Source organism: Equus przewalskii, chromosome 13, assembly GCF_037783145.1.
Source record: "Equus przewalskii isolate Varuska chromosome 13, EquPr2, whole genome shotgun sequence".
NCBI lineage: Eukaryota > Metazoa > Chordata > Mammalia > Perissodactyla > Equidae > Equus > Equus przewalskii.
In genome coordinates this window covers 3399890-3412421 of record NC_091843.1, presented here as the reverse complement: position 1 = coordinate 3412421, position 12532 = coordinate 3399890, and the positions used below count along the sequence as shown (strand labels likewise).

The window sequence follows — 12532 nt, the reverse complement described above, 5'->3', positions numbered from 1 at the left end:
TGGTGGTATAGTGGTTAAGTTTGCACACACTGCTTCAGCAGCCTTGGGTTCACGGGTTTGGATCCCAGGCGTGGACCTACACGTTGCTCATCAAGCCATGCTGAGGCGGTGTCCCACATCCACAAGAGAGGAAGGTTGGCACAAATATCTGCCCAGGGCCAATCTTCCTCACAAAAAACCAAACAAAACGAAACAAAACCATCTTTTAGTAAGTTAGGAATACAAGCAAATTTTCTTAACCTGATAGAGAAATAAAATAAAAAAGAATATAAAAAGAATTTTAAAAATTTAAAGATTAAAAAAAGAATAAAAGATAAAATAAAAACCTAGACCAAACATTATCCTAGATGGACAAGTATTAAACATTCCTATCAACTGGACAAGTGTGCCTACTGTCACCATTTATTTTCAACTATGTACTGGAAGTCTTGCCCAGTGCAATAAAACAACTGCTATTATTTGGAGATGATATGAGTTTTTAGATAGGAAAAAAAAAAAAAACAAGAACAAGGTCTGCCTACAAATTATTAGAAAAAATAGGGGGCCGGCCCCGTGGCCGAGTGGTTAAATTCATGTGTTCCGCTTTGGTGGCCCAGGGTTTCACTGGTTCGGATCCTGGGTGCGGACATGGCACCACTTGCCAGGCTATGTTGAGGCAGCGTCCCACATGCCACAACTAGAAGGACCCAATACTAAAATATACAACCATGTACTGGGAGGATTTGGGGAGAAAAAAGCAATCAAAAAAAAAAAAGAAGATTGGCAACAGTTGTTAGCACAGGTGCCAATCTTAAAAAAACAAAAAAAGAAGAGTTTAGCAAGGGAGCTGATAAAAGATTAATATACAAAAGTCCATATTTTATACACCAGCAGCAATGAGTAGGCAGATAAAGAGAGGTCACTATTTATGATAGAAAGTTTCAAATATCTAGGAATAAATCTAATGATGTGCAAGATCTCTGCAGGGGAAACTATAAAACATGGAGGGGTATACCATGTTCATGGATAGGAAGATTCAATAATGTACATTTTCTTCAAATTCATCTATAGATTCAAGTAATTCCCCTATCAAAATCCCAACAGAGTTCATAAAATGTTTAAAGATAACTTTAAAATTTTAACGAAAGAGTAAAGGTCCAGGAATAGCCAGAGCTCTTCTAAACAAGAAAAAACAGGTCAAAGGAGACCTTTTCTACCAAATCTCAGAACCTATTATGAAGCTCTAGTAATACAGCAATGTAGTATAGGAACAGACAGACAACTTGACCAGAAGAGTAGAAATAAGGGCCCAGAAACAGCCCTGTTCACTTTGAACTTGGGGTATATAACAGAGGTAGCATTTCGGATCAGTGGAGAATAAGGGAGCTAAGAAAATGTTATTCACATGCAGAAAGGAGGAAATGTGATTCCTGTTTCGCACCATTTACAAAAATCAACTCCAGATGGATTAAGGATTTATATATCAAAACGAAATGTTAAAATACTTAATAGAAAATGTAGATGAATATCTTGCAGACCTTGGGGGTAGGGGGAGATTTCTTAAACAAGACATAAAAAGAACTGTCTGTAAAAGAAAAGATTGATGTAGTTGACCATGCTAAAATTAAAAACTTTGATTCATCAGAAAATATGTAAAGGAAGTGAAAGGACAAGTTATAAACTAGATGAACATATTCACAACATACACACTTGACAAAGGATTAGTATCAAGAATATATGTATGTGTGTGTGTCTGTGTATACACACACACAAATGCTCATATCTACATACACACACACATATATAGACACACAAAACTCCCACAAATAAATAAGAAAAGCACTCAATCAAAAAATGAGCAAAAGAAAAAACAGGCATTTCCCAGAAGAGGAAACACATGGCCAATAAACATGAAGAGACATTTCACATAATGTGAAATCAAGGAATGGCACAGCAGTATCATTTGCTGATTTGAGGGGACACCATTTTACACCCTACCTGCCTGGCAAAAATTAACAGCTGTTGACGAGGATGCAGACTTAGAGAACCTCTTATACACTGCGGGTGGGTGCTAGCTTGTGAACCACTTTGGAAACTGAAGTCATTATCTCTTAAAATGGAGGGTGAACGCGGACCCTGTGGCCAGCAATTCCGCTCTTAGGAATATTCCTAAGAAAAACTCTTGCACGTGTACAAGAGAGACTTATAAAAATTGTTCACAGAAGCCCTGTTCGCAATAGCAAAAGACATGGAACAACCCCAAAGCACATCAACAAGAATGGAGAAATAAACCGTGGCACAGTTATACAATGGAATATTATACAGCATTCAAAACAAATGAACTTCAGTGACAAGCAATATAGTATTAGATGAAAAAAACAAATCCCCAAAGAGTATATACAGCATGATACACTTTTTATAAAGTTAAAAAACAACTAGAATAAATAATGAACATGGGTTTCAGAGTGATGGTCACCTGAGGTGGGGGAGGCAGTCAGATGGCACTGGGGGCAAACCATATGGATAGAGGCAGGTTACTGTCAAGGCCCTAACTTTTACTTGGGATGATGGCCTCTTGGATGCTTAGAACATTAGTGAAAGTCACTGACTGATCAACTAAAAGAGGGCTGCGCAGGAACAGAGGATGAGTCCTTCATGAACCAAGGATTACACAATCTAACCATGTGCACTTCAAATAAGACGACGACACAAAAATCAGGACCGTGCTCCACTGGCCTGTTCGTCTTTCACTTAACACAACACACTCCTTCCCCCTCACAGGGCTAGCTCCTCCTCAGCCTCCCAGACTCAGCTCTCCTCAGACTCACCATGCACACGAGGCCTCCTCTGCCCTCCCGCCTGGCGTCCCTTGTGCGGTCACAGCGCCGTGAACGCACTGCTTCCATTAAACCTCCTCCAAGCCACTGCCACCAGGTGTCCATGAGGCTGTCTCCCCCTGCGGAGCACCTGTCCAGGGCAGAGGCTCTGTCGACGTGTTACCTGGGCACAGAGTGACGGCTTGCTAAAAGCATCAGCCCTCACCCTTAACGACCTTCTCTGCCACATCTCAGCTGTGTTGCCAAATCCTGACACATTTCAGTCCCCAGTACAAACTGCCTTTTTTGAGAAGTCACAGTGAGTTCTCTTCCCCTCAGTTCTCTGTCCCTTCCTATTCTTCCCTGTGCCCATGCCCAGATTCGGATCTTCTCTCTTTCCGGGACCGGTCTCCCTACCTCCAGTTCTTTCTCCATACTGACTGCCAGAGATCCTTCTAGAGCATATTTCAGATCTCATCTCTCCCCGATTATAACCCTTCCATGGTCCCTCACCGCCCTCAGGATCAGTCCAGACTCCCTGACTCTTTATGATGAAGGCCCTGGTGACCCCCATGCTCCCCTCATGCAACATGTGACTGCTTTCCTGGTGCCACCAAACATGCTGTGGCTTCTCCGGCAACATAAGGATCCACTTCACTTAGGGCAAGCTCTCCACCTTTACCCCCAAGACAGAGAGCTGCGCCCTCCTCTAAGCTCCTACTGCAATGTGAACTCTGCTCCTAGGCCACTCATCACCCCAACAGACCCAGCTCCTCATGCATCTTAGTCAGCTCTTTGGCTCCAGTACCTGGCGCAGGGCCTGGCATACAGTAGGCAGCTGCTGCTGGGAGGGAGAGAGGGCCTCTTGTATTCTTTCTATATATTTTATAAGGTACAATCTCTTGTGACAGCTTTTGGATTGATGCTAATCTTAAAGAGGTTTTGTGTATTTTTTCCTTTGACCTGTGGTAACTCTCCAAGGACGGCATCTTAGAAGTCTCTGTGCTAGGCAGAGTGCTAGGCCTGTGGCCCTCGCTGATTAAGGATAAGCAGACTGGGGCCCAGCAGAAGCCATGGCGCTCCCTTGCCCTGGAGCCTTCACTCACCGTGTTGAAGTACTCGACGCCGGTGGCTTCAAAGGCCCTCGCCACAGCTTGGGTTGTGGCCACGCAGGCTACAGGGTGGCCATTGCCAATGGATTTGCCCATGGTGACAATGTCGGGGACAAAGTCTTCCCCCTGCAGCTGGAAGGCCCAGAAGTGCTTGCCTACTCGGCCAAAGCCCACTTGAATCTCATCTGCGACAAAGACCCCTCCGGCCCTGCGGACGTGCCTGTGGCAGAGGACAGATCGCTGATGGGGACTGTGGTAGGGGGGTCAGACCAGGAGTGGGAGGTCTTGGGACTCTGAATCCCAGCTCTGCCAGCATAAGGTGGGGGCCTCAGGCAGACAGCTGGCCTTCTCCAGGCCACTATTTCTTCAGGGGCCTTGACTGAAAATCCTGGCAAACAGGCCAGGCCGAGGTTGGAATTTGGGACAATGGCTGGGAGACCGCATTACAGCCCTGCCCTCCGTGGGCACCCCCTCCCACCTACTTACTCTGCCACTTCCGGGAAGTAGCCAGCAGGGGGAATGATCTGCCCTCCTACACTGGGCAGAGACTCCGCGAAGAACGCTGCAATCTGTGGATGAGGCGGGATGTTGGGAACGCTATTGTGGAGGTACTGAGTGACAAACTAAGTGTGCCCTGCTAACGTTCTAAGCAGGACGAGTTACCGGCTTCGCTATGCCCCGCCTTCAGGCTCCACATCTTATCTGAGGTCTGTGACTCAGTTTTCTTTCAGGCCCCAAACCAACTCTCACCACCAGGATGCCTCCAGACCCCTTGTACTTAGCATGCCCCAGACGAAATCCACTGCTTTCTCCCCCATAATCCTGTTCTTTCTCTGCCTCCATCTGGTGACTCTCATCCCTCCCACCTAGGACAGAAACCTGGCCCCCATCTTTGGACCAGCCCCCTCCTTTTTCTATCAGTCAGCACAGCCTCTGACTCTGCCTCTGTACATCTCCACACCCACTCCTTCCCTCCTCTTGGACACTCCTGCCTCCTGGCAGCTCTGCCAGTTTCTGCCTGGGCCTTCTGCAGATGCCTTCTAACTGGATGCCTCTTCCAGTCCATCCTCCACTGGCCACCAGGGTGATGCCTCAACGCAGACACTGAGCTCATCGCTGTCCTGTTTAAAGCCCAATGGCCCCTTTTACTCACAGCAGTGACTTCCAAACTGTGTCCTGCCTTGGAGCTGCTTCAGAGGCTCTGCTGGGATGAGGGAAAGGCTGATGGGGTGGGAAACTGGTCTCTCAGGCCTGCTGCCACCAGAGCAACCTCTTTTCTGGTTTCAGGTAAGGGGGCGCAGAGCATCTGAAGAGCACAGGCCAGGCTCCCCTGATCTGGCCCTGCCAACCTTCCTGGCCTTGCAGCCTGCCTAACTCTGCTGTGTATGCTGCATTTGGCTGTCACTCCTTCAGGGGAGCCTTCAGGAGCCCTCACACAATTGCTAACCACGTCCCCTCTACTGTCACTTTGGCCACTGCTCTTCTGGGTATGCCACCTCTCTCCCGCTCTGCACCTGCACTCCACCACACTGGGTCGGCCTCATGCTGGGTCTCCTCAGGTCACCTGCCCTCAGGCTGGCCCCAATTAAATGCATGCCCTGGTCTTACTACACTCCCTCTTAAAGCCCTTCAAAGGTTCCCCATGGCCTCTAGCCCCCTCACAGCACTTCTGATCCTCCGGCACACGGGACCCCTGCCTCTCTAGGCTCATTTCCTGCCTGCCCTGCCTGGCTGCACACCGACATGGGTCCTCACCTCTGTGCAGGCTGCCCCTCTGTTTAGGATGGCTTTCCTCTTCTACTCCCCACCCCACCTTGAGTGGCTAACTCCTGCTTAGCTTATATTACTGAGATCAGGTAACACCTCCTCCCAGGACCCTCCTTCACACCCACATCCACACCAGTCCAGCCTGGGTCTCTGGACTCCTGTAACGCCCAGGATACGTCTCTGTCTAAACTCTCCGCTGAGCACGTAACCCCCATCAGATTCCCACAGGGCGGGCCTGGTTCCCATTTCTCTCAAGGTTCCCAGTATCTAGCACTCGGCTGGCAACAGAGTCAGTGACGTTCACTGTTCCATTCACTGGACCCATGCAGACGCAGTTACCTTCCTGCCCTTTTCCTGGACGCTGCTGACCACGCGTTTCACCTCACTGGCATAGGCCACAGCTGGATTGGGGTGGTCCTCCCGGTAGGGGCCCCGGTAGGTGTCTGGGAGAGGTGCCTGTGGGGAGTGACAGTGCTGTGTCACCTGGGCTGAGGGGCGAGCACCGACCTGTTGTCCACTTGGGCAGTGCATACCACATGGACCCACTCCTTCTGGCCATCCAGGCCCCGGAACTTGTAGGGACTGATGTCGATCAGGGAGCTCAGGTGACCATGATAAGCACTGGGGAGGAGAAAGCAGTGGGGCTCAGGCTCAGGGGCGCAGACTCCCCAGCCCAGCCGACCACGGTCTCCCCACCTCAGGAGACACACAGGGAAGACCAACCCTTCTGCCACAGCCCCCGAGCCCAGGGCTGGGCACGAGCGCAGGCCTTGGAGTCAGCAAGACTTCCTGCAAGGCTGCTGACTAGCTCTGTCCCGGCGGCTGGTCACTCAAGCTCTCCGGGTTCAGATCTCTCCCCTGTAAAGTGGGGGGTCTCTGCTTCAGGGTAGTAATGAATCCTAAACGTGAGGATGCTCTAACCCTGGGCCTGGGTCTCGTGCATGGCAGAGCCTCAACACAATGGGAGCTACTGTTCGGACAGCTTAGCACTTAAAATGTGGGACCAGTTCTTACCACCTTACAGAGCACTCTCTGCTCCCCAGAAGCTGCCCTCCCAGAGCAGTCTGGGGAAAAGAGCCCCCCGGGGTGTAGGGGGTGTCTCTGTGGCCAGGTCTTCATCCTTCCTGCCCAAGGCACCTAAAGCCAGGGCCTCACTGATCCCCCACAAGCAGCAGCCTAGCCTTCTGGCGACAGCACTTACTGATCCAGCACTACCACGTCCCAGTGTCCCGTGTACTGGCGGGCCAGCCTCAGAGCCAGGTCATTGGCTTCCGACCTGCGAGAGACAAGGTGGGCACTGCTCAGACAGCTTTCCGAGGGCCTTCCCTCCTGGACACCTGCTTCCTATGGAGAAACGCAGAGGGAAGGCGGAGCCCTCCAGCAGCACGAACGAAGACCCTCAGGACACCCTTGGTTAGTCATTCATCTGGTAAAAATGTATCAAATGTCTTCTAGTGCTAGGAGCTGGGGGGAAACAGTAAAACAGACAGGCCCTGAGCCTCCTGAGCTTATATCCTAGTATATGTCATGAAACCCAAAAAGCAGAAAGAATGCTCACTTTGATAAGTGCCCCAGGAAAACCAGACGGGGTCCTACTTTAGATAAGGGGGTGTTATGGGCTGAACTGTGTCCCCCGAAATTTGCATATTGAAGCCCTCCCCTCCCCAGTGGCTCAGAATGTGACTGTATTTGGAGAGAGGGCCTTTAAAGAGATTAAGTTAAAATGAGCCCACCAGAGTGACCCTGATCCAATCCGACTGTGTCCTTAGAAGGAGACTGGGACACACAGAGTCAAGGGGTGTGCATGCACAGAAGACAGACCACGTGAGGACGCAGCGAGAAGGTGGCCACCTGTAAACCAAGGAGAGAGCCTCAAAGAAGCCAGACCTGCCGACACCTCGATCTGGGATTCTGGCTCCCAGGACTCTGAGAAAATAAACTTGCAGTTGAAGCCTGCCAGCCTGTGGCATCTTATCACAGCCCAAGCTGACTAACACAGGGCCTCAGAGAAGGACTCCATGAGGAGGCGCTGCCTGCCGAGTCCTCAGGGGGAAGTTTCCAGGCAGAGCGAGCAGCTCGCGCAAAGGCCCTGTGAGGCCAGAGAGCTCGGTGCGCTCAGGGAACAGAGAGAGGACAAGGGAGCCCAGGGGCAGCGCGAGAGAGGAAGTCAGAGACACTCGCAGGCCATGTTCACAGGGCCTTAGGAGGAACCTGGGTTTTCTTCTCACTGCCATGCAAAGCCACTGAAAAGTTTTAATCAGAGAAGGGATGTGGTTCAGTTCCCATCTGAGGAGGACTCTGGCTGTGTGGGGCTAATGGAGGAGAAGGGAATTAAAGTGGAAGTGAGGATACCAAGGAGGACATGCAGGTGAGAGCAGGTGGGGGCCGTGAAGATGGAGTGAGTGGATGGAGGCAAGAGACCACCTGGAAACCAACGAGGCAGGTTCGATGCAGGACCGGCAGGTGGCTGTGCGGTTTCTGCCTTGAGCAGAGATGCAGAGGGCACTGCCATTTACGAGAGACAGGGTGTGGGTGGCAGTAGGGGGGATGGTCTCTTGGGATGGTCTGGGGTAGGTGCCTGGGAATGTCAGGGAGAGCCAGGGCCACGGTCCCACACCAGGTGTTGGCAGAAGACAACCAACTCTTGACTGTCTTTTGGACACATGAAGTTGGAGATGCTCCAGAAGTCATGTGGGTGGTTAGAACCTTGAGGCTGGAACACGTGGGAAGCATCTGGGCTTGGGACACAAACTCGGGAGTCACAGCACATCGATGATATTGAAGACCATGGGAATGGATGAGATCACGTAGGGAGAGGGTTCAGAGAGGACGATGGCCCAGGACCAGCTCCGAGGAACATAGAAGGAAAAATCGGGAAAGGAGACAGAGGAGGAGTGGCCAGAAGCTGGTAGAAAACCAGGAGCGTGCCATGTCCTGGAAGCAAGACCAGAAAGCATTTCCAGAGAGTGGGAACTGTCAACACCGCTGAGAGTAACACGAGGGCAGCAAGGAGCCCACTGGATTTAGCGACAAGGAAGTCAGCGGAATGCATAGAATAAATCTGGTGCAGTGAGCCAGCCAGTCCCTTCCTCCACTGCCAAGGAAGCACTGAGTGCCGGACCAGCCCCCTGCTCTTCCCAGAGAGGCCCCGGTCCTGGCTTCGCCGTCTCCTATGCGGATGACCCTGGGCAAGCTAGCTCCGCTCTTTGAACTGCTGTTTCCTTATCTGTAAAATGAGGATGGGAAATTCCATGTCCTAGAAATTACTGAGGGAACAGACGAATGTACTTCATGAAAGGCGACGATAACGGTTGGGGCGGCCCAGTGGTGCAGTGGTTAAGCTCACACACTCGGCTTTGGCTGCCCAGGGTTCACCACATATAAAGCAGAGGAAGATGGGCACAGATGTTAGCTCAGGGCCAGTCTTCCTCAACAAAAAGAGGAGGATTGGTGGTGGTGTTAGCTCAGGGCTAATCTTCTTCTTCTTCAAAACAAAAGATAAATTAAAAAAAAAATGAAAATGGTAATAAACATTACTATAATCTAAATGCCACAACCTACAATTTGTTGGAATGTTCTTTCCCAGGCATGCTGGGCTGGCTCTATGTAGACGCATCATCTGCTGCTTCTGTCTCCACTGCCACTCTTAGTGTAGTGCCTAAGAGTGTCCATTCTTGCTCTCCCCCAGCCCTGACGACATCACTTGCCTGATTAAAACCCTCTGATGGCTTCCCAATGCTCTTAGGATAAAAACAGACTCCTTACTTGGCCATTACAGTCCTGGGTGATGGGCCTTGCCTCCCTCCTCAGTGTCAGCTCCCACCCTCCCTCACTGGCTGCCTTTTGGTTCCTCAAGTGTGCTGGGGTGCCATGACCCTTCCTGCCGCAGGGCCTTTGCACATGCTGTCCTGCGTTGTAACCAACCTTGACAAGAATACTTCCGAGGGAGTGGGCAGCACCCTTCCTTCCTCCTCATCTAGTTATTTCCCAGTCAGCTCTTAGCCTAACATCACTTCTGCAAGGGAGTCTCCTCTGATCCTCTCGGAGCAGGCCCTGCCCCCTCAGCTTCTATGCCTCATTATACCCTGTACTTTACCTCCAGACAATGATCCCTCTTTGTAATTTTGTATTTCTTAATGTTTCTGTTCCTTACTGAACAGGCCAAGGGTGGGCATTTTGGCTGTAGCCCCCAGCACTGTGCCTGTTGATTCATAAGGCAGAAATAAAGGAGCAGATTACCTCTGTCAGCCCCAACAACGATCCTGAAAGCGAGGTAATGGCATCCCTTACTACGAGACCACAAAGCTGGATCTGACGGAGTAAGCCAGGGTGCACAGCCGGGAAGCACAGGCGCCTGGCACAGTGAGGCTGCCTCTCCCTGAGTCCATACTCGGTCGGCTACACTATGCTGTGTCCACGTGAGGAACTCTCTTCCTTGTCGTCTCATCCACTTGCTGGGGGCTGGCTGCAGTCCACTTACCCAGAATTCAGGAAATAAAACACGCAGAGCTTCTCCGGCAGGGTCTCCGAAAGCCTCTGTGCGTAATCCACAATGTTGTCGTGCAGGTATCGGCTGTTGGTGTTGAGCACCTGGTTCTGTTCGTGTGCTGCTTGGACCACGAGAGGGTGGCAGTGCCCAACTGGAAGAGAGCCATCTCCATCACACAGCCAGCTCTGCTCAGTCAACCCCAGGGGCCTCCCCCAGACCCAGCCTGCAAACCTGGCCAGAGGAGACGCAGTTATGGAGGGAGAGCTGGAGGGGAAAGAGGGCAGTCTGAAGACAGAAGGGCAGACAGAGATGTTGGTTCTGGAAAGGGAGACCTGGAAGAGTCCCTGAGATTCTGGCAGAAGGGAAAGTTCTCTGGCAGAAAACTTGTCTAGAAAACCCATGTCTTAAAGGGAGCTTCCTGAGGCCTTCCACTTAACAAAGAGGAGGGGTGTGGGGTTCGGGGTTTGGAGCAGGGTGTGGGTGTCTGTCAGTGGGCTTGACTTCACCAGTCAGTGGGGACTGGAGGTAATGCTGATTGCCAATGGCCAAGGATTATAACAGCAAACACTGAGAGCTCACCGTGTGCCAGGCACACTCAATGCAAGTTCCATGAATTAACTCACTAATCCTCCAAAACACCTGGAGGTGTGTACCTAGTATTACCATGTCTATTTTGCAGATGAGCAAACCGAGGCACAGAGAATTAAGTAACTTGCCCAAGATTACAAAGTTAGTAAGTGGAGGACAGGGGCGTGAACCCTGGCAGTCTGGGACTAGAGCCCCTGCTTTTAACTTCTTCATTAACCTCCAATCTGCCTGCCGAGTCTCAGACTGCCCTTCCTTCCATCAGCTCTGGCCACCCCATCTGGGTAACTGAGTTCTGAGATGGTCACTGGGGCTGAAGCCCCGCCACGAGGCCCAGCACTTGGCCGGGCCCTGCTGCATGGCTGCTCATGGCTGGGCCGACTGCTGCTCTCTGAGCTCACCATCAGTCCCAAGTGGAACTGGACCCCCAGACCTAGTCTCTGGCTCCTGCCCAGTTCAGCACAGCTGCTGCTCAGAAACTTCTAGAGCCACACCAGAAAGACCGGGCCTCCTCGAACATGGATGCTGGCTAAGCTGACCCCAAGTCCTCTGCACTCTCTGCGACCTGAGGCTCGGTCACCCTTGGCCGGGTCCACAGCCTCCGCCTGCTCTCCTGACGCCAGCCTGAGGTGTGATACTGACCGTGCGCCACGTTGTTGATGCAGTCGATGTATTCTGCCCCCTGTTCATCGTACATGTACTGCCCTTGGCCCCGCACAATCTTAATAGGATCCTCGGGGAAAAAGAGTCTGCAGGAAGAGCTGCGGGGACAGGCAAAGAGCGGACAGCCATGTCTGAAGATTTGAAGGGAGGAGTCCCCCCATCACCAGCCTCCCCCACCCCTTCCAGTTTCTGGAAAGGACAAAAGCTCCAAGGGCAAGATGTTGCTTCCCTGCCTCCGGTCCCCCCCTCCGTAGGTGGCTGGAAAGGAGGAAAAGGATGGGCTAAGAAGTTGCTAAAACTTAAGGTGCTTAAGTCACTTGAAGGCTACATGGCCGCACCAGTCGCCGGGGCCCAGGACAGGTGGCCGCCCCAGACCCCCGGGGGCTCCCGAAGGCAGTTTCCTTCCCGGGGCGGCTGATGGAGGGCGCCCCGCTGGGGACCACCTCCAACCTCTAGTCAGAGGCCACCGTGTCCCCCTGAGAGCCCCTCGCGGGTCCCGGCGGCCTTTCTCCAGGTTGCCTGTGAGACGACCCCCTCCAACCCCGTCTGCGCTTTCGGCCCCTGGGCGCGCCGCTCTCAGGCCAGGGCCAGGTCCTGCTGGCGGGCCGCCGCCGGGAGCTCCTCCCCGGGGCCGGGGCAGAGGCAGCCCGCAGCGGGGGTGGGTGGGGAGCGGGGCGGGGAGCCGGGAGGCGACAGCCGGGGGCGGCGGGACCCGCGGGTGGCGGGGCGGGCTCGGCGGGCTCGGCGGGCTCGGCGGGCTCCGGGCCGGACGTGCGTGCGCCGTGCGTGCCCCGAGCGCGCCGCCCCGCCCGCGCCGCCGTCTCGGTACCTGAGCAGCCGCCGCCGCAGGGCCAGCGTCGCGGCCTTTCCGCGCCGGTCGGCCGCCATGGCGCGGAGAAGCGCGCGCTCCGCCCAGGCCCCGCCCCCGCCTGGCGCGCGCTCGGGACGCGGCGGCCCCGGAAGTCGGCGCGGGGAGCCGCGTCGTGCTCGCCTCTCCGGCGCTGCCCCGCCCTCCGTCCCAGACGCTCCGGGCCTCGCCCTCCGGTCCTGCGGCCCCCCGGGGCCTTGGGCTCAGTCTTCGAGTCGCCCTCGCCGAGCATAAAAGGGGAGTGTGCGCGGGC

The 12532-nt window shown here is 53.1% G+C and overlaps 1 protein-coding gene across 4 annotated transcripts in view; it reads right to left on the bottom strand.

The window, feature by feature from the left end:
• The window catches only part of PHYKPL (5-phosphohydroxy-L-lysine phospho-lyase), a 25460-nt gene extending 12928 nt beyond the window's left edge, over positions 1-12532 (bottom strand). For 2 of the 4 annotated variants that reach the window (XM_070570132.1, XM_070570131.1), the window contains exons 1-8: positions 12241-12372; positions 11391-11509; positions 10155-10314; positions 6876-6950; positions 6208-6295; positions 6014-6130; positions 4394-4476; positions 3902-4127 (exon numbers count right to left, since the gene is read on the bottom strand). In XM_070570132.1, the coding sequence (XP_070426233.1) occupies positions 3902-4127; positions 4394-4476; positions 6014-6130; positions 6208-6295; positions 6876-6950; positions 10155-10314; positions 11391-11509; positions 12241-12299 (927 nt within the window). In that variant the 5' untranslated portion in view covers positions 12300-12372. Of the gene's footprint in view, positions 1-3901; positions 4128-4393; positions 4477-6013; positions 6131-6207; positions 6296-6875; positions 6951-10154; positions 10315-11390; positions 11510-12240 lie in introns of all 4 variants that reach the window. The other 2 variants (XM_070570130.1, XM_070570128.1) reach the window with 1 other exon arrangement.